At 36.3% G+C, this 20,811-nt stretch overlaps 1 protein-coding gene across 1 annotated transcript in view; it reads left to right on the top strand.

Moving 5' to 3' along the window:
• Positions 1 to 20,811, top strand: part of LOC107582280 (neurobeachin-like) — a 288,543-nt gene that overhangs the window by 247,890 nt on the left and 19,842 nt on the right. Inside the window, exons 45-48 of the mRNA XM_016268046.1 lie at positions 6,778 to 6,915; positions 8,684 to 8,803; positions 12,503 to 12,655; positions 17,040 to 17,210. Of these exons, the coding sequence (XP_016123532.1) occupies positions 6,778 to 6,915; positions 8,684 to 8,803; positions 12,503 to 12,655; positions 17,040 to 17,210 (582 nt within the window). The remainder of the gene's footprint in view (positions 1 to 6,777; positions 6,916 to 8,683; positions 8,804 to 12,502; positions 12,656 to 17,039; positions 17,211 to 20,811) is intronic.

Raw genomic sequence — 20,811 nt, forward strand, 5'->3', positions numbered from 1 at the left:
GTCTCTGGGCACCCCGGGGCTAAGACTTGCACATTTTTGCATTGCAGCTACATTGACATGGCGGACAGATTTATTAGAATCTAATGATTATTTCCTTTTTGACAGACAGGTGGCTGATAGAAAAGGGAAGCCGTCTCGCTCACAGCTATTAATTGGTGCGTGCTAATGCGAAGCCCTCATACGCTGGATCCGCACCAACTCTCTGCTGCGATACCGCGTTATTCCACTTCTTTTGTGCAGCTTTGACAGGAAATTAGATGAAGTGTCTCTAACAGATCTTTTCGAGTGGGCTAGTGAGGTAGAGTGGAGAACTGACAGCAAACATAATTACCTGAGTTGTGCAAATCTCTTGTTATGAATGTCCGATTGTTCAAGCGAACATAATTCTAGTTGACTGGACTTGCATTCACACAATTATCTCACCAAATATGAATCCCCATGTATCAGTCAAATATTTCTCATGAGTTGATTGTAATTTTTACACATTAGAACTTATAATATGTAAATATAGAAGTTCTGTTATAGATTGGGTTGCCGGTTCTCTCTCTCTCTCTCTCTCTCTCTAAATTTATGGATTTATTTATTTAATGCATATCTTTGTTTATTAATTAATTTATTGAAAGTGTTATATTTATTTATTAATTGCTACTTTCTTTAAATATGTTTCTCTTTATTTATTTCCTTTTTGTTACATTTTAATTATTTTTCTAATTACATTTGTATTCCTTTATGTTGCAAATTAAAATAAAAAGCATTGAAGGAGACTTTTTTTTGCACTTTGGGGAATGTCCATGTATCAGTCAAAAAATGAGTATGAGTTATTTATAATTTTTACATAACTTTTACATAACTTTATAATTTTTACATAAATATAGAAATTCAGTTATACATTAGGTCGCCAGTTCCCATTCAGTCAGTCACGTTCAACGTTACGTCAGTGACTGACGAATTGGGATCTCGCCCGAGAGCCCAATCACCTTCGAGTGTTAACTAAACCATTTTTACATAACTTTTACATAACTTTATAATTTTTACATAAATATAGAAATTCAGTTATACATTAGGTCACCAGTTCCCATTCAGTCAGTCACGTTCAACGTTACGTCAGTGACTGACGAATTGGGATCTCGCCCGAGAGCCCAATCACCTTCTACATTTTTAATTTGTTTGTTTTGTTTTGTTTTTTTAAGTGTTTTTTATTTAGTATTTATTTATTCATTTGTACTTTTTTATTACATTTTAAACATTTATATAATACAATTTTTAGTCCTTTATGTTGAAACTTAAAATCAAAGGCATTGGAAAATACTTTTTCTTACACCCAACCTCTTTTAGCCTTCCGGCTGTTTACCAGCTCACCACAAGTGCATTAGAAGAAGTGCAAGAAGTGCATTATGGGTAACGCCGAGCAGGCTTGCTCAGAGATGATTTACTTTCAGAGATGCCATATCTGTTTTTTCTTTTCTCTGCCGCCATTCTCATCCACTTCCTTGGTGCTCGGCAAGTCTTTTTCAGAGCCGCATCTGCTTTGTTTTGACTTGCAGGAGCTTGATTGCATTAGACCGAAGCTGCACATTCTGCTCTCGTAGGCTGACGAGCCTAGTGAAAACAAGTGCTACTCCTCCTGACAGCACACTGCCGGCACACACATCCTTAATTCAATTTTCTCTGATATATGAAATACAGAAGGAGTGTCTCCAGGGGGGGTAGTGCAGATTGCACCAAATGACGGCGCTCTGGCGTGATGCTATGGATAAATGACTGGCTTATCTTTTGAACATGAGAGAGTAGCCCACTTAATGATAATTGTTCTTGAGGCTGTAGTTTATATGCAGCAAAACGAGGTAAAGGAGGACTTGTTTTAAATGTTGTTTTGTGGTTAGCTGTCATTACATTGCTGTCATTTGAGCTCCACAAAGCAGACCTGTCAGGAGCAGTTTTTTGCTATTTTATACCAGAAGACTTTTTGACAAAGTTCATTTTAGCTGCTGCCCATACTGCTGTAGCTACATGATTAGAGTGTGGGTAAACTATAATGACAGCATATTTATAAATTGTCTCATGGTACTTGTTTTAATTTCCATAAGCACAGGCAGCGTTTGCATTCGTTAAGACAAAATGACATACACATCCAGTGCGATTATCTTAAATGTACAGAGTAATGTTAGACTCAAAGCCTGCATTTATATTGTTTCTACTCATTAGTAGAATAAATCTTTTAAAAAGTATGATAGCCGTTATATATAGCTTAACCCCAAGTCAAATGCTTTTCTTTTATAGAGAGTGAACAAATAGATGCTTAAAGCTTTTTTTGTGGCTTCTTAAATCTTATTGTCTCTTATACGGCTAATAGCTGTTTAATTTGCAGCTAATTAGCTTATTGAAAAGATATTGTCCCTACACATGTGTCTCTGAGAGTTTCATTTAATTAAGTCACAAGGGAGGTGCTCATATTCTTCATTAAATGCTTAACTAATATGTGTGATGTGACATATACTTTGGCAACCTTTATTTTGTGCCCACAGATGTATGCATCCTAATTATAGTTAATGAATAAAAATGAACTTCTAAACACATTTTCAGATATCACATAGCCATCGAGTTAATTAGTTGCTATTTCGTATATTCTACGCTAAACGAAAAAAAAAAACATGGTGATAACTGAATGATAAATAAATAAATATATATTTTTTATATTATTATAGCATTACTATTAGTATTACTGTATTTTTTTTAAATAAAAGTGTGTGAAATATTACACCGTCTGGTACATTTTTCTATGAATTTTTTCTTTTTATCACATGCTTTAAATATGTTGGACTGTTTTGCCAAGATCCTGAATTCTCTTTGCAGTCCTGTGAGTTTTTTTTCTTTGACAGGACTCTAGATTTGGGGGGGTTGAATTCTTTATCGGCTGCCCTGCTCTCACTATTAGCATCTGTTGCGGGGTGTTTCTCCAGATAGCTTGGGGAACGGGAGTCTGGAAAGCCTTAAATTTGCACCAAGCCCTGTTTTTTATTTAAGACCGATTCCCTACAGGGTCTTGCATAAGACAATTACATGGTTCTTTGTTCACCCTGTTAAGTGCACTGAGCATGTCATTGAACATTGAATAGGAAATAGTAAATTGCTAGATGGCTAGTGCGGTTAGCATAGATGTGAAAACTGAATGGGAATTTTGGTTTGTAAACTCCTTCAGCATAGCTTTTACTCTCTTTTGGAGCATTAGCTCCTCCAGAAATCATCATAGCGAAGTTTTAAAATGACTATATCTACACTTCTGAAAACAAAGACCGACAGTTTTGGTGCTTTTTGACAGAGCTGGAAAACATTTATTTTGCCTGTCTGTTCCACAGCTGCTGTGCTGAACTGGGCAAACACTCCATGTCATGCCAAGCACAATATTGCCCCGGTTAAGTGGGTCTTTTTGCTGCTATGAGATGGACTCATCTTGCAGCCAGAGCCTGTCCCACTCAGAAGGTTTTTACAGTGTGCTAGACTTCCTGTGGCTGCTCACCCAATCACGGTCAGCCCTAGACGTCACATGGCAGGTCATTATCAGCTCATAAATCTCAGCAGATCTCCATAAACTTCTCTTTCATTCGGCCCAACCGTGCTAACATCGGCGTGGATGGTCATTAAAAAGGAAGGGAATGAAAGGCAGCAAGGTTGAGGAACGGTTTTGAAGTTACTTTGCCAAAGCGTGATCCAAGTAGGCTCAGATCTTTCTGGGAAAAACAGCAAATGAGGAATTTGATTGTGGTCCATTATCCTCTGCATTAAGCTGTGTAGTGTTGTTTCCTTTCTATTCGAAAATGCCAGATATATCTCAGCTCTTAGAGCTATTTGTTATGACATTGCTCTGTTATTTATGCCATGCTTTGAGTCTAGACAAATTTCCCACACTGCTCTAAACAACCAAACGCTCTCCCACGCTCACGCTCGAGATCTCGGGGAGTATTGATCTCCCTCTAGGGCCAGTGCTGTCCTCCTCATCAATAACACATTAATATCGACTGCCCAAGTACCTGCGTTGCCCGTTGATTGAAAAGCTATAGAGGCCAATTTGTTCCAATCTAAAAGTTTCTTAATTGAGTGATGACTGCTTATTTTGATTTTAAAAAATGGGTGTCTGAAAAGCTCGATTGGCCTTCATGAGCTATTTTAAAGGGGTCATATGAGGCTGCTAAAAATAACATTATTTTGTGTATTTGGTGTAATGAAATGTGTTTATGCGGTTGAAGGTTAAAAAACACATTATTTTCCACATACTGTAAATTTTTACAAAGCTCATCGGTCTGAAAAGCGAGGTGTGCTCTGATTGGCCAGCTATCCAGTGCGTTGTGATTGGCCGAATACCTCAAGCGTGTGACGGAAATGTTACGCCCCTTACCATGTTGTGATGCTCTGTCCGGCCGGAGCGACGAGACAAAAACATTAAAACCCATTATAAACGAGTCATTTGTTGCATCCAGTGGGGACATAATTATGGATTATAATGACTTATACTGTCTTTTTACGCGTTGCGTTGCATAGCGCTGCGTAAACATAAAACCATGTCTGCATTTGTGATCGGAGAAATGACAAACAACAAGCGCTACTCTACACTGCTCAAAACTCGCGTTTGAATCGTCAGTGGCAAATTCTTTAAATGTAAAAAAATGTACTTACTGTTGTGAGTCAGAACAGCCGGCATTGTAGTCTACTCATTGTAGTCTACCAGGATCAGGAAACAGTCCTCCATAAAATGCGCTGGACACATTGGAATATTTAGGTTAAACTGTTCTGGAACAGTGTTGTAAATACAACTTAACCACTGATTTCTAGTCGTGTCCGCTTTTGGAAGACCAAACAAAGTAGTTTCGCTTTCACAATGAAACAGCATCACACACCGCTGCCTAGAGTATGCGGAGGCCGGCTTGAGTGAGCCGAGGCGGGCGGTCTTGAGAATGGCCCGGCTGGAGGATTCAACGAAGGAGCGTCCGGCGGGCTTGCGGCAACCACATGTGACCGCATCATATGACCCCTTTAAAGAAATATTTTACTTGGTATACAGTCCTCATTTGCAACAAGGTCTGATGCATGAACTAATTGCCTGTGGTAAAATAAAATATTTTGATCATTAATAGTAATGCTTTTCATTTTGAAATGTCTTTGTTTTTCTTAGGGCACTATAGATGTTAGAAAGTGTATGTGTGTGTGTGTGTGTGTGTAAAAACAGGTTATTTAATTATACTGTATATGTTATAGTTTTATATTTTACAATAGATAGATAGATAGATTAGATTTAAAACGGGCAAATAATATTTTTATAAACGTTTATATATATATATATATATATATACACACATATATGCAATGAGTAAATGTGAAGTTGTTTTTATCATGGGGAGCCATGCAGATGTTCTTTTACAGATGTTACTCTGACAAACTATTACAGTCCGAATAGTGCTCATGTAGTTGGAGACATCCACTGTCTAAGTTTGACTATCAGCCAGTACTGGATTTGGAGAAGAGAGACTGTTACAAATTGTTTATGTTGTATGATGACAGGTTTATCAACATCCGTACGTGTTTGAAAGAGAGGGAGAGAGAATCCCTGGGCTCTGAATGCCAGTATGAGTGTTTACTCTAGACATTGTGCAGGATTTTCTAGAGTGGTTTAACAGCAGAAGGATGGTCAAGGCAGAGCAGTGTGGATGTACAGGGTGTAAATCAGGTCAGACAGGGTTAAGCCAGGCTAGATTACTCGCTGTCTTTAGCTGAGACCTTTCAGATTGCCTTACACACACATAAACGCATAGAAACACAGACATGCGGGCAGATAACTCCTATATAGATGGATTTTTACAAGCGAACAAGAAACCGTCTTCTGTCTGTAAACATTAGTACTTGTATGAAGTATTTTTTGATTAAATATTTGTATAAGTTATTCATTGAAAATTTTGAGTGTTTATAAGAGAAATAATAATGTTAGATTTGTTAACGAATCATTTTTTTGGGCTTGATCTTTTCAATAAATCAGTTAGCAAAACCAATCTGAATGATTTGTTCACCAATCTTACATTTAAAAAAAAGTGCAATTCTTAATTTTCCCCCTTTTGTACCATGGAATAAGTAAACTCATACTGATTTAGAAAAACATGACGGTGTGTAAATGACAAAAAAAAAAAAATCTTTTTTACATGAGCTATACTTGATGAGCATAATAATAATACATAAAAGATCTGGCATACAATGCTGAAACATTCAAGTTTACTGTATGTTGTTTACTTATGTGCACTTGTTTATATGTCCTACATTTCTAAATGCGGTGCACCAGCAGGCCCAGACTAAGAGTACCTCAAGATAAGATTACGTGGCATAGTAATACTGCGTGACATACAAACCTCACGAAAAAAAACTCTAGTTTCTCCTTAAGGAGTTTTGCTTAGCCTTCTCCATCAAACATTCATGAAGATACACACATGCACACACCAATGCACGCAATGCTCTCAGCTCCACAGATGTAATGTGTGCTATAAGTCTTTTTTATGTGATCGTTCGTATATAGAAAGTGCACGGAATGAGAACAACATGGCTTCTGTCTTTGTGTGGAATGGTTTCTTGTCATTCTTGTGCACTTATAATGCAATTAAAATCAATCCGTAGATTTTGAAAAATGAAAATGTGCTTAATATTGCTTAAATGACTGCACAGAATAAAAATCAATGTTGTCCTGTTAAATGCATGTCGAGATGGATAAACTGATTTTTTTCCATCCGTGTTTCCCCTCAGCCAATCGGAGCGCTGAACCCAAAGCGTGCTGTATTCTACGCCGATCGCTATGAATCATGGGATGAGGAAACTCCACCCTGCCACTACACAACCCACTATTCCACTGCAGCCTCCACCCTCCACTGGCTTGTCCGAATCGTAAGTCTTGTTGATTGGATGGATGCAAGGAATTTGATATCTTCAACATCTGGGAAGTACCTAGTTTTACTGGATAGTTAACCGAGCTGAGCTGTTTCTGGCTCTTATTATGGCTTCTATGAATGGTAAATCATATCACGTAAGTCAGTTTTCCACAAGAGGAAGTGTAATTACGTCACCCCTTCATGAATATTCCAATGATTACTATGCAAATACCCCTTTGTATTGAAGATTTGTATTACATGAAATCTTTCATATTTACATGATACCATGCAAAATCTATGCAAAACTGTAATATTCTTCAAAATGTATCATGGTTGTACTTTGGAAATGATGCTGTCAAGAGTCTGTGTATACATAAAACATTCCAATTCGATATCTCCGAACCCAGTTAGTGGATCAAATCACCGTCAGTCAAAGCACACGTTAGCGCTTCCTTTCACCGCACATGTGAATCAATCCTTACATCTCAATCCGCGAGCTTGATGTTCCGCTACAGAGAGCCGGTGAGTGGATTTCACAGGCTGGTAAACAGGCATATGGGAAAAAGAAGTCAAAAACCTTTGCGTAGAGATTTACTGGCTGGTACGTGACAGCGTTATGCCTCTCAGACAGAACGCGGAGCGCTGGGAAACATGTCAATCATTGTCTCCTGCTAACGTCCTCGCTTGCCCTAGGTCTCCAAGTGCTGATCTGGGACGAATGGACTGGTACAAAAAAATAAAACACCCAGATTTCTGCAGAGAAAATGAAGTTGTTCCTAAGGTTGAGAGGAAATTGGGTTTGAGTATCTCCTGATGCTTTCAGTTTTTCCACATTTGTTACATCATATGACTATGTTTTACTCGTCTACTGTTGTTTTGTTACATAATTCCATTTTTTCACCATATAAACATTTTATACCAGAGCTCAAATCAGTAATGCGGAGTGTTTTGATGAGGTCTGCATACTCGTTTCTGCATCAGATTTTATGATGAATGCAATCTAAGCCAAGTGTAGTTTGTTTTCAGAGCAATTTTTGCATGTAATTTGATTGAAAAGGCATTAAAGCTTGTTTTATTAATTTTAAAAGACTGTTGTATAATCACACCTCTTTTAATGAGGAATCTGTCTATCCATCTTGCGAGACAAAATTAAAACACATAATGAAAACTTAGTAATTGGCTCTTCCGAGGCAGGCCGTTGTGTTGGTGATGATGGTTTGGGAGGTTAACCTTGGCAGCTCTCACACCGGGCTTGACTGAGACTGTAGACACCATCATCTTTTCCTCTGGCTGATCCAGCATCTCCATGTCAACTCCTCGTACTGCCAACCCAGACTGATGACCCTGAATATGCCAATTAGAGCCAGAGCTGAGCTCCTCAGCCAACAGGCCATATAATTAACTCCGCCTCGGGCACTGTTACAGAAAATGAGAGGACAAAAAAAACCTTCCACAAACTCTTCATAATCTGACAGATGAGTCCCTACATTGAGATGTTTGTGCAAACGGAACGTTTCCCAGAGCAATGGAGAAGGACTCCATCACGAGATTGAATCCAATTACCATAGAAATTAATGTAGATGAATTTACTTTGTTATTCTACAGATGTTTGGGCCAATGAATAGCATTAGGGCTTTGCAAAACGGAGCAGATATGTCTAAACAAGCGCCTAATTAGCAGTCAGAATCATGTGATACCTCTACGGTTATTTTCACACATTAGGAAAGAGAGCTTATTTGGGTCAATAAAAGTGACAGTGTTGTTTTGTGTCTGCTCAATTGCAGGAGCCTTTCACCACATTCTTCCTAAACGCCAACGGCAACAAGTTTGATCACCCAAACCGCACGTTCTCCGGGATCGCCCGCTCATGGAGGCACTGTCAGCGTGATACTGCGGATGTGAAGGTAATCAGATATCAGTTTTTGTACATCGTAATATCTAAACAGGCTTAGAAAGTAGTCATTAGTGCCTGACTGTTATGATGATATAGGTGCAACATTACTAGCTGCAACTGTGAGGAACTGAATAAACAGTTCTTCGAAAAATGTGTCTCCTTTCAGTCCAATCAGTCAACCAATATTGATATCATCCAGTTCCCAAAAAACAAATGGTATTGCATTGTTTTGATTTGCAGCAACATTTTAGTTCCTGGAGCTTCCAAGCTGCATCAACACTGTCCTTTTTCCATTTATATGTGCATTTTTTTGTGAAATCAACATTTTTTCTTCATACATATTTAAAGTAAAACGTCGTTCAACATGCACATATTTCAGAGAGGCATCACTTCATCACCGTAATGGTTGTTCCCCGTTGCCTCCGTTCCATTTCAGCCCCTCTCTGCGGCTCAGCAAGCGCACTCGAGCTGACCTAAAAGTGTCATACTTTTCCAGCACACTCTGTGATGGGTTAGCTTCGCCCCAGGCAATTAATAAAGCATTAATGACAAAAGCTATTTAAAATGTAGTCTTTTATGTAAAGGCAGGGCTTTTTACTACCCCGGGCTGGGAAACAGCATCCAACAACATGAGGTACAGGCGATATGCACGGCCAGTGAACGGCTGTACAGGGAAACTCTAGATATGTTAGCAAATACAGGCCTCTCGGAACCACTACGGTGTCTGTGTGGAAAATGTTAAACATATTTAATGGTCACCAGTCTGTTAGTTTTTTTTTGTGCATTTTCTTGTGGAGCAGGAGTTGGTTTTTATTATGTATGAGCAGCATGATTTTCATCATAAAAGACTATGCCTTTGTCCTGTATTACCTGTATTATCAAGTATTAATATTCGGTTTTAACAATCTAACTATCCAACTCACTAAACTCTTTCACATACACACACTAAAAATAAAAACTCTGATGAGCCATCATTTTTTGCTTTATTTTTTAGTATATTCACTTAATTTCATTAAGATATTTAGTTAATTGTTTTAAGGAACATTTTCCAGAGAATTTTTTAATCACTTTTTAAATTGTACACTATATAAATTAAAATCTTAATTAACTGACTGTATTATATATGTATATGTGTGTGCATGTGAGCACACACACACACACACACACTTTTTTCTTTTTTACCCTTAGTGTTTTTTAGTACTGTTGCAGTGGTCTTCAGTTCAATCTGCATCACTTCACCCTGAACTTATTCATTACCCACAGTACTCTCTGTAATGATCCCATGCAGCAGGAAACAGCTAAATAACAACATTAAAAGAGCAAATCAAAGTTCACTGGCCATTTGGTCTTTTTAGACTACTGCCTCAGCACTGGCCTTGTCTTATAAAGGTCAGTTTGCTGTATCATTGATCTATTTCTGTTATAAATGTGTGTATATGTACAGATCTGTCTATAGATATTTTAGTTAGATATGTCATGCCAATTTGACGATGTTTTATCATTGTCAAGGTATAAGAATATGCTTTTAAGTATTGTCAAAACATCCAGCTAGTGATCAGCAGAGCACTCTGGCCTCCTGCTAAGAGCAAAAGAGTTACTTTCCCTCCAATCGTCACCAGTTTCTCAATAATCTGTTGGCGGTGCTCTGTCTGAAGGAGTGGGATGAGGCAGTCATGCCCGGTGACAGCTCTCCAGGAGGGTGTCATTAGGGCGAACAGTGTAAAGCTGAAGAGTCTGAGTGTGATTGACTTGTCAGCCCATTATGAGGCTGTAGTGAGGCTGTAGAGGAATTATTGGCTCACGAGTGGAGCGGGCTGAGGACGTGGATCGCGACGCTAGCAGCCCAAACTGTTCACGACTGAGTAACTGTCTGCAAAGTTTATAAACCAAACCTCCACTGAGAGTAGAGATGGAGCTCTGTCCGATTTTGACTTGGCCTTCGAGGTCGAGTTTAAACTTGGCTTTAATTTTGGAGTCAATATAGTACCGTCAAGATTTAGTTGTGAATATGTTGTTGTGTGATGATAATGAATCTCCTTGACGTTTAAAATTCACACAAAATGTCAAAACTATATTGCTCATAATCAATATAGTGGAGCCTACACTGGATTCAATGCAACTTAAGGTGACAGATGTCTTATTTCTATATTGAGTGCACTGCAAAACTACTTTAAAGCTACTTTATATTTCCCATCGATCTGAAATAAGATGATGTTATTGATATGTTTTTGCTATAGATTTGATTCATTATATATTTAAATACCTTCTGACCCTTCTGGACGTCTTGTGTTTTGTAAATCTAGTTTTTCATTTTATAATTATTACATTTTAGAACAGCAAAATTAATTTCTAATATTAGTATTACTGCTGTAAAACTGACCATAATGGATTGATATGATAATAAATATTGATAATAATTGGGATTAATTGACATTCTGAAGGATTGTTGAAATATTGGAGCGTAACAGTCATAAAAGAGAGTGTATTTTTAAATACTGACCCTACAGTAAAAGCACGCTGTGTTTTATTGTTGGCATACTGTTGCTTGTGACCCAGCATGTGAAAGTCCTCTGTTTTATGGTGCTTTAAAGAACTCTCTTATACTCACCAAGGAGACTTAGTTAAACAGCTCCTTTCAACAGACGCTGTATAACAGCAACTTGAATCCAAAACAGCAGTATTGGGGAGAAAACATTCAACCTGTCAGCTTCAGATGTGTGCAGGCAGAATGAGGTCTTAAATGATTTTAAAAGGTTTTAAAGGTTCTTCAAAGGCAAGAGCTTTTGACTGACACTAAACGGGGAGGAGGTCACATTCCTCGTGTGCACATGCCCCAATGTACAGAGGTGTCTCTCACAGGGAATTATGGGTAATTTGCACTGATAGGGCAGTGAGAACAGAGAAGGATTGGGAATGTTTAGCTTTAAGAGACTTATCATAGTCAGGGAAGTGTGTCAAAAATTAAGCAAAAAATTAATAATGCCTTCAGATCAGTAGAACGATGAAAGCTTTTACGGTGTTTGTGTATTTACACTTCTAAAAGCACAACTAGGGGTTAAAATGGGCCGTAATAATCCATAATGACATTGTGACACCTTTAAAAAGAAAATGTTAGGCGTTCCCGTCCATTTTTAGTTTTTTTTATCAAAACATATTTGTCACCATTTAATGAGTGTAATAATTTTTTAAATCTTTAAAGTTTATTAAATTTAAGCATTATGCTTCCCTCTGTCATTTCGAATCATGGCTACTCAACCAAAATCCCAATTTAGCCTCTGGGCACAACAAAACCAAACCTGCTTCACGTACTTCAACAGATACAGCAGATCCATCCATCAGCTCACTTCAAACATTAATAAAGTTTTCTGTCATCTCTCGCGTTTCCTTTGTATTTTCACCCTCCCCCATCGTTGTGCGTTTACCGCATTCCCACACTCGCCGAGTGTTTTTAAATGTACTCTGATGGTTCTTCACTGGTCTCCTGGGGTCGCTTTCCATGGCCGCCTGAAACATTGCCAACACTTTGATTAATTGAACTACAAAACATGCAATGTTGAAAGCATTGGTATTTTTGCATGTGCATTTTTAACTCCCCTGTTCCCTGTATCCCTATACAATATTAATAAATCCGTTTTGGAAATGTTTGGATTTGATTTGAGCTTCTCTTGCTTTTTCTCTCGCTCCTGTCCTCTTTCTCTGCACCTCATAGGAGTTGATTCCTGAGTTCTACTACCTGCCTGAGATGTTTGTGAACAGTAATGGCTACTGTCTGGGTGACAGGGATGACGGTGTCCCTGTTTGTGATGTAGAACTACCAGCCTGGGCAAAGAAACCAGAGGACTTTGTAAGGATCAACAGGATGGTAAGTCAAACTCACTAATGGCTAATGTCTAGGCCTGAACAGAATCTGCACATACAGGATTCTGTCATTCACAAAGACACTTTGTAGACACCATAGTGGACCTTAGTGAGCCTTTCTCATCTCAGAGCCCAAGACAATAGTTGTCCTCTTCCAGCCATCACTCTCTCTCTCTTCTGTTTAGCTTTGGGAATATTGGGAAACGATTCAGATTGGGATTCTTGTTCCGATTTCTCCTTATGGTTCTGGTTCTTTTTCCTCAACAGTTCCATTAACAATTCTGTTGATACTTTTAAGAAATCATTTTAAAAAATGTTTATGATTTACTAAAAAGAACTCTTAAATCTTTCATTCTCACAAAGGCAGCCTTTTTTAAATCTATTAGTTTGATAAAAAAAAATCCAGTAATATTGTGAAATATTATTACAATTTAAAATAACTGTTATATTATATATTTAATATACTTTAAAATGTAATTTATTTCTGTGATGGTAAATCCATTACTCCAGTCTTCAGTGTCTCATGATCTTTCAGAAATCATTCTAATATGCTGATTTAGTGCTCAAGAATAATTTCTTATTATAAATGTTGAAAACAGTTGTGCTGCTTTATATTTTTGTGAAAACTGTGATACTTTTTTTTCCAGGATACTTTGATTAAAATAAAACAACATCTATTTGAAATAAAAATCTTTTTCAATATTAAAAATGTCTTTACTGTCACTTTTGATCAATTGAATGCAACCTTGCTGAATAAAAATATTAATTTCTTTCAAGTAAATGAGTGTAAGCAAATCTGAGTTAGAAATCTGATACATTTTTGAATATATACGTTAAGACCTTAATGTCTGAATTAAATCTGCAATCTTAAATTCTTAGTCCAGTATTTAATCTGTAATCCATTTCCTTCTGTCTGCTCCCTTGAGATAACACTCATTCGTTCAAATGAAACAGCATCCTGGTCCTCAGCAGGCCTCTGCGTGCTGCTTTTCCACAGTGAAGGTCATAATGCAGTGCACTGCTCGATACTAATGTAATCTACCGCTGACCTGAATGATGTCACGGAGGACAGGCCTGGCCACTGTCCCTTATAATGTTACCCTAATGCCAGCTTCATCAATCATGATTTGGCCCGCAGCAGACAAGATGTGTGTGTGTGTCCACCAATCCCTGTAGACTGTGGTGGGCTTGAAATTGTGTTCTGCCTCTTATAATGGCCCTATCTTACTCATATACTCATAAAAATGAGAGAACCGCAGGGAGACATGGGAATTGTATATGCTGCAAGATGTGGAATTTGCGTCTTTGTTCATTTAATGATTGTGTATCAACACTTCTGCCTTTTCAAACTATTAAGGATGTGTTGTGGCCCATGCTGTGTGTGTGTGTGTGTGTGTGTGTGTGTGTGTGTGTGTGTGTGTGTGTGTGTGTGTGTGTGCTGTGTGTGTGTGTGTGTGTGTGAGCGAGCGTGCGCGTGCGTGCGTGCGTGTGTGCACTACAGGAAACACACTTGACCTTTTCAGATGCAGTGACAGTGCTGGGGTGTGTGTGTCTTGTGGAGGTGACCTTTCCTCCAGCCTCATTTTTTTTCTTGTTTTAACACTTTCAGTTATAGAGACACACATACACATGCACATATCTAAAGATCTCACAAGTAGCTGTCTGTTAAAGCGAGATTTTCTTAAGAAAGGGCTTGAGGATGTCAAAACACCTCAGATATATCAAACTATTTTACATGAGCTTTGAATGGGGCAAAATGCATTCAGTTCTCACATTTTGATTTCCTCTTTCTGGTAAAACTCAGATTTTTGTGGCCCAAAATACAGCGTCTTCATAATTTTTACAAAAGCTGGTGTAAATAAGACATAATAAGCTTCTCCAGTGCGGTCATAATTTACGTTCTGAACCCATTTGACATTATTTCTTCTATGAAACAGAAAAAACATTTAGTAGAAAGTCCTGGTGCCTTTTTCTATAATTCTATTCCTTTTAACAATTCCAATTCTGTTTTTAATTTACTAAAAAGAACCGAAGAATCATTCATTCTATCGTTCATTAAAAATGTCACTGGTTCTGAATAAGAATTCGGATTCTTACATTACATTTTTTCATGTAAACAGTTCATGTAAATAATTCACAAGCCAAATAAATTATTCATTTCATTGCATATTAATAAATCTTCTCACATAGGGACCAGAAAAGCAGCATTAAAGTACCATAATTTTGGTCCACTCCATACATCCGGTGTGCTATATGTCAAGTCTTCTGAAGTCATATGATACATTTTTATGAGGAACAGATTGAAATTTAAGTCCGTATTTGCTGAAAAAATTATTTCTGTTGTAGCTCTCAAATCTTACTAGGTTGATTTCGTTTGATTTCACTGATGTCAATCATGTCTTGACATATTGACAAACCATGTTTGAATATTTATCTTGCCATATTTGCAGGACATTCTGTAAAATATCATCCTTTGTGATCCACAGCAGAAAGAAATGTGATATTTGGGTCTCTTTAATTCATACACTGAACATGCAGAAATAGCAACACAAATATCCAGTTTCAGTAAATATTCATTTCATTTTGTGGTTAGTTTTTAATGTAATTATTTGGTTTGTTGCAATGACTAGTAGTATTTTAGGTTAGTTGAATAGCAAATACATTTTTAAACAGGCTACGGCTCGATTTTGTCCTTAGATCTTGTCCTTTATTTTTCTCTCTCTGCTGCTCTTTCTCTCCGTCTCATTTAATCCCCTCTTTCTCTCCTTGTCTTTGTGCTCCCTTCCTCTCTCTCTCTCCATTCCCCTCCTGCCACACATTTCTTCCTCTCTTTCTTTCACTTAGTGTTCCCATCTTTGCATGTGTCACTTTCGATTGTAATGACAGCCCCTGCGCTCCCCGGCTTGCTCTGTTGGTAATAGCTATTATTTCTGTGTGAGTGTGTAAATTCCAACAGCAGTGCCCTGGGTGTGTTTGTGTGTGAGAGGGAAAAACGTGTGTATTTGTGTGCCATTCTGTGTTATTTGTTCATTCTTTTTTACCCCTTTCTTACCCCCACCCATTTGTTATCTCAAGATGACAGTTTTTGATACCTATAATAAAGCACTTCTGTGCATCTTTAAGCATTAACAGCAGTATTCAGGCATGTATTGGAATAGAATTGTTTTGAAGAAACTATAGAGGAAATGCTCTGTGTGTGTAAATGTGTGTGTGTATATACAGTATACATGTGTGTGTATATATATATATATATATATATATACTGTATATACTGTATATATATATATATATATATATGTATATATATATGTGTGTATATATATATATATATATATACTGTATATATATATATATATATATGTGTGTGTATGTGTGTATATATATATATGCATATATATATATCACCTACAGTGAGCATTTCTGTATTTTTTTCAAAACAATGGTTAACTAAAACTAAACTGAAACCACAAGAATTTTTTTAAATTTAATTACTTGAAATAAAATGAAGGTATAATTTAAAAAATATATAACAAAACGTATAAACTTTTTACTATTAACTATTACATATAAAATATAAACTTATTACTATTAACTATTAAATATTAAATAACTATTAAAAATGTATAAAAACTATATGGACATATTCAAATAATAAAAATGACAAAAAACAACAACAAAATGAATATATTAATATAAGCATACTAATACTAATAAATACTAATAAAATAATAACTATACTAATAAATGAATATAATATACTAATATTTTGTATTCATTAAGAAATTAATCATTTTATTCAGCAAGGACACTTTAAATTGGTCAAAAGTGAGAGCAAAGACCTTTATGTCACAAAAGATTTATTTTTCCAATAAATGCTGTTCTTTTGAACTTTCTCTTCATCAAATTAATTTTTCCATGAAAATATCATTCAGCAAAATTGTTTTCAACATTTATAATAACAAGAAACATTCTTTTAAATTGTATGTAATACTTCACAATATTACTCTTTTTACTGTATTTTTGATCAAATAAATGCAGCCTTGGTAATCATAAGAAACTCTTTTCAGAAACGTTAGAAAAGTACAGACACCTAACTTTTGATCAGTACTTTATTGTTATTGTTTATATATTTTATTTTCATTTTTAAGTGTCCAAATACTTTTAGGGTCTCTGTGCTGTATGTAGTTGGATTAGTTAAATTTCAGTGTCAAGGGGTGTGTCTATTACATTTCGGACTCTTATGACGATCTCAAGCTATTGCAGTCTTCTAAATCGAGAAGCATCGCCCCGAGTGTATGTTTATCTGTGCATGTGTACGCCTGTGTGTGTTTACATTAATGTTGTGTATGTGTACCTTTCACCTCTAATTGTCCCGCTTTCTTTGACAGGCCCTGGAAAGCGAGTTTGTGTCGTGTCAGCTGCACCAGTGGATTGACCTTATTTTTGGCTACAAGCAACGTGGACCCGAGGCGGCACGCGCCCTCAATGTCTTTCACTACCTGACCTACGAGGGCTCCGTCAACCTCGACAGCCTCGCCAGTGATCCCCCATTGTACGAGGTAGGTCACCGTGGAGGCGTTGCTATGACAACGGCAACAGGCTTTCAGAATTGGTGGCTATCATCTTTTTCTTTTTCATTTTTGTAATTGGACTGTGTCAGTAGAGGGTAAAATGCTTTATAAATGTCACCACTAGATGGACTACTGTCTACGCTAGCATTATATAGCTAAATAGTGTGGGATGTTTTTAAATTGATATATTTGTAGTTAACTTTTCTTTTAAAGTACAACAGGTTTAAAAACTGTGGCGTAAGATTGGCAATATCAGCATTCGTTAACCGCCTTTCAAACATGAATGAACCCAGTTTCAGTTGAATATCTGACTGTCAGTATGTGTCATTCAGATCTTGTCATGCAAATATGTCCTCTGGGAAAGAGAAACTCAAACTGATTACTCATGTGCTTTGGATCTTCTGCCCTGAATAGTAACCGTAAAACTTTAGGTACAAATAAGTACTTTACTTAAAGGTGCATTTGATAATGTCTGTGCCAATATAAGGCATCAGACAGATTTGCAATGAAAATTTCAATGTAAATGTACAATGTAAAATGGTTTTTGCCCATGTAAAGTCACCACCACGTGCCAAAATGTTGTGGGTGATTGCCAGTGTGTTGCTATGTGGTTGCTAGGGTGTTCTCTGTGGTTTCTAGCTGGTTGCTTTCTGTCAAAAGCTCCCCCTAAGCCTTTAAAACATAAATCTTTGGATTGGTTTTATCATCCACTGGGAAAAAATTTTATCATATAGAGAAATAGTAGTACTCCTACCCACAATAAACCACATGATATATCATTAATGTCCATAGTATAAATGGTGCACAAACAAGCATTATTTTAGTACTTGTAAAGTACTTGTATTTACACAGTAAAAAAAGAGATTATTGGAGTATATTTTACAAGAAAATACTATTTCAGTTTTTCTATTTCAAAATGCCATGTTTAATTTAATGTTACTCACCATTTTTTTGTAACTGTTTGTGAAATTTACTGGCAATTTCTGAGTGAAAATTGTTTCTACAGCTTTATTTTGCATGCAATTATAATATATAAATATTTTGAATCAGCTATTTTTTGTAATATATAAATATTTTGAATCAGCTATTTTTTGCAGATTTAACTTTACATTTTTGTAAATGTTATGTGCTGTTGTCATTTGTATTATTATTATTAATATAATTATTAGTATTATTTCAAATATTTTTATTTTGGTTTTAGTTTTATTAATTGTAGTAATTTAACGTAACCTTATTTTAGTTAGCTGCCAAGGCAACAAGTTTAAGTTTTTCTTATAATATTTATATTTTCTTTTAGCTTTATTTCAATTAGCAAAAACAAGGTTTAAGTTTAGTTTCAGTTTTAAGGATTCTAATTTAACAACACTATATTTGACATGAAATAGTATTATTTATTTATATTCTGGTTACTAAAATTGAATTCATCAAGCAATTACGATGTAAATCAATGTTATTGATTTTCCACAGAGTACTCTTTATTGACTGGTGGAAGTTTTGAAAATGACTTAATTGTGTTTGTGGATATGACTCCAATTCAACAGCAGCAGCTGGTAGGCAGTGTGTTTGTAGCCGTATGTACCCCATTCCTCCCTCCCTCCCTTCCTCCTCCTTTTCTCGCTCCTGTTCCCTCTATCTCTCCCGCTCCCTGTGATACCCACCATCTGCTGTCTGCAAAACAAGTCATTTATATACTGTCACTTCCAGGACTGCCTTTATTTGTCAAGTGACCACTATGCAAATCACTCACGGAACAGGGGGGCTAATTATCAAACAATATGGAGAAAGCTTTGCTTTTCATCATTCGGCTCTACATTCCAGACAATAGCAATTATGTTTCTTTCATGTGGCCGAGTACTTCACAAGCAGTCTAGCACTCTGAGAGCAATGGTAGCTGACTGCAAGGCTTGTGAACCTAGGAAGAGCCAGAAAACCTGCTTTTATATGTCAGTTCTGGAGTTTGAGAAGCCTTTATGTTCCATTCAGCATATTAATAAAGTCTATATTGCTTTTTATGTCGTCCAAGCACCTGGCAACTGGCATTCAGACACTTAAATGCTGAGGAGAGCTGACCTCAACTTGACTTGTTAAATGCATGAAGGAATTCATGAGATTTTGCTCTATTTGTCCAACTAGTTAACCAATGCCCCTTGAGCTCAAAACATTAAAGCAATAACCTCACAGGCAAAATATACTGACCTCAAGTAGGCTAAATTCCCTTCCGTTTCTAAGGTCTCTCGGTCTCAACCGGAGAGGGAGGACAGCTCAGAAATGTGACCGTCACCTTCAGGCTATTGATTCATTCTCCACTGACAGGTGCATCCACAGCTCTGACATTAAGCACTGCAATTACGGCCTTAAAATGTCAAACTCTGGAGTTAAGGGTCATAACTCGTTCCAGAGTCAAATCAAAATGGCAGCAGTTGATGATAGAGTCACAGGACTCTATTGGCAGGCTTATGTCACAGGAGAAACAGCATTTACAGATGAAGAACATGCCAGCAATCTTTTGATACACATTTTTATTGCATGCAACCATTATAAACAGTCTGAGAGCACTGCTTGTGAATTATTATCCGTCACTAATGAGCATTTTAATTATGCAATCACAAATGAGTAGAGCATGTCAGTGTAAGAAAAGATAAGAGTAAGGTGTTCTTTTCAGTTTCTTGTGTTTAAAATAACAGATGTAAACTCCCCTTTTCCAAGTCTGAATTATTATACTTATTATATTATACTTTATTATTATTATTATTATTATTATATTTTAGTACTTTTTGGAGTCTACTTTGATATTTATTATTATTATTATTATTAATATATTTTATTTTTAGTTTACATTGATTTTTTTATTATAATGTAATTTATTATTATTTTAGTTTTTAGAGTCTATTGTTGTTGTTGTTTTTGTTATCGCATTATTTATTATATTTTAGCACTTTATTGGAGTCTATGTTGATATTTATTTTATTATGAGTATTATTATTTTACTTTTTATTATTGTTATTTAATTTATTTATTTAGTCTACATTGTTTTGTATTTTATTTTGATTGTATTTTAGTGCTTTTTTGAATTCTATGTTAATATTTAATAATAATAATAATGTATATATTTTTTATTATATATTTTTTCTTAAGTCTACCTTGAATTTTATTTTTTAATTGGATGCCAAATGATTCATTCAGATGTCTGAACATTTTTAAGAGAATGACTTAGTGTCAAATATGGTGTAAATAGTTTTGTGGTGAAAACTTGTGAAATTATGTTTTAGCCTCATCAGCCTTGATGTCAACATGTCTTAAGGCACTCTATTCCACACAGGCCTACATGAACATATAAAAGGCCTACCTTTTAGATTTAAATATGTTTTTTTATCTTCTTTTTTTTTTCTCTGCAGCCCATCACTAAACTCACACCCTTAAAAATCCTTATGGTTCTCTAAAAGCCTGAGATGAACATCAGAGCTTTGACATACTTGCACATCCTGACCCAAAGATGTGATTGACATGCCACAGGTTATGATGGATGTTTTATGTCCATCTCAGCGTGATGGCTTATAGCTCTGGTGGAAACGATCAGCGTACAGCTCGT

The sequence above is a fragment of the Sinocyclocheilus grahami genome, unplaced genomic scaffold, assembly GCF_001515645.1.
Source record: "Sinocyclocheilus grahami isolate Dianchi unplaced genomic scaffold, SAMN03320097.WGS_v1.1 scaffold42.1, whole genome shotgun sequence".
In the NCBI taxonomy this organism is placed as follows: domain Eukaryota; kingdom Metazoa; phylum Chordata; class Actinopteri; order Cypriniformes; family Cyprinidae; genus Sinocyclocheilus; species Sinocyclocheilus grahami.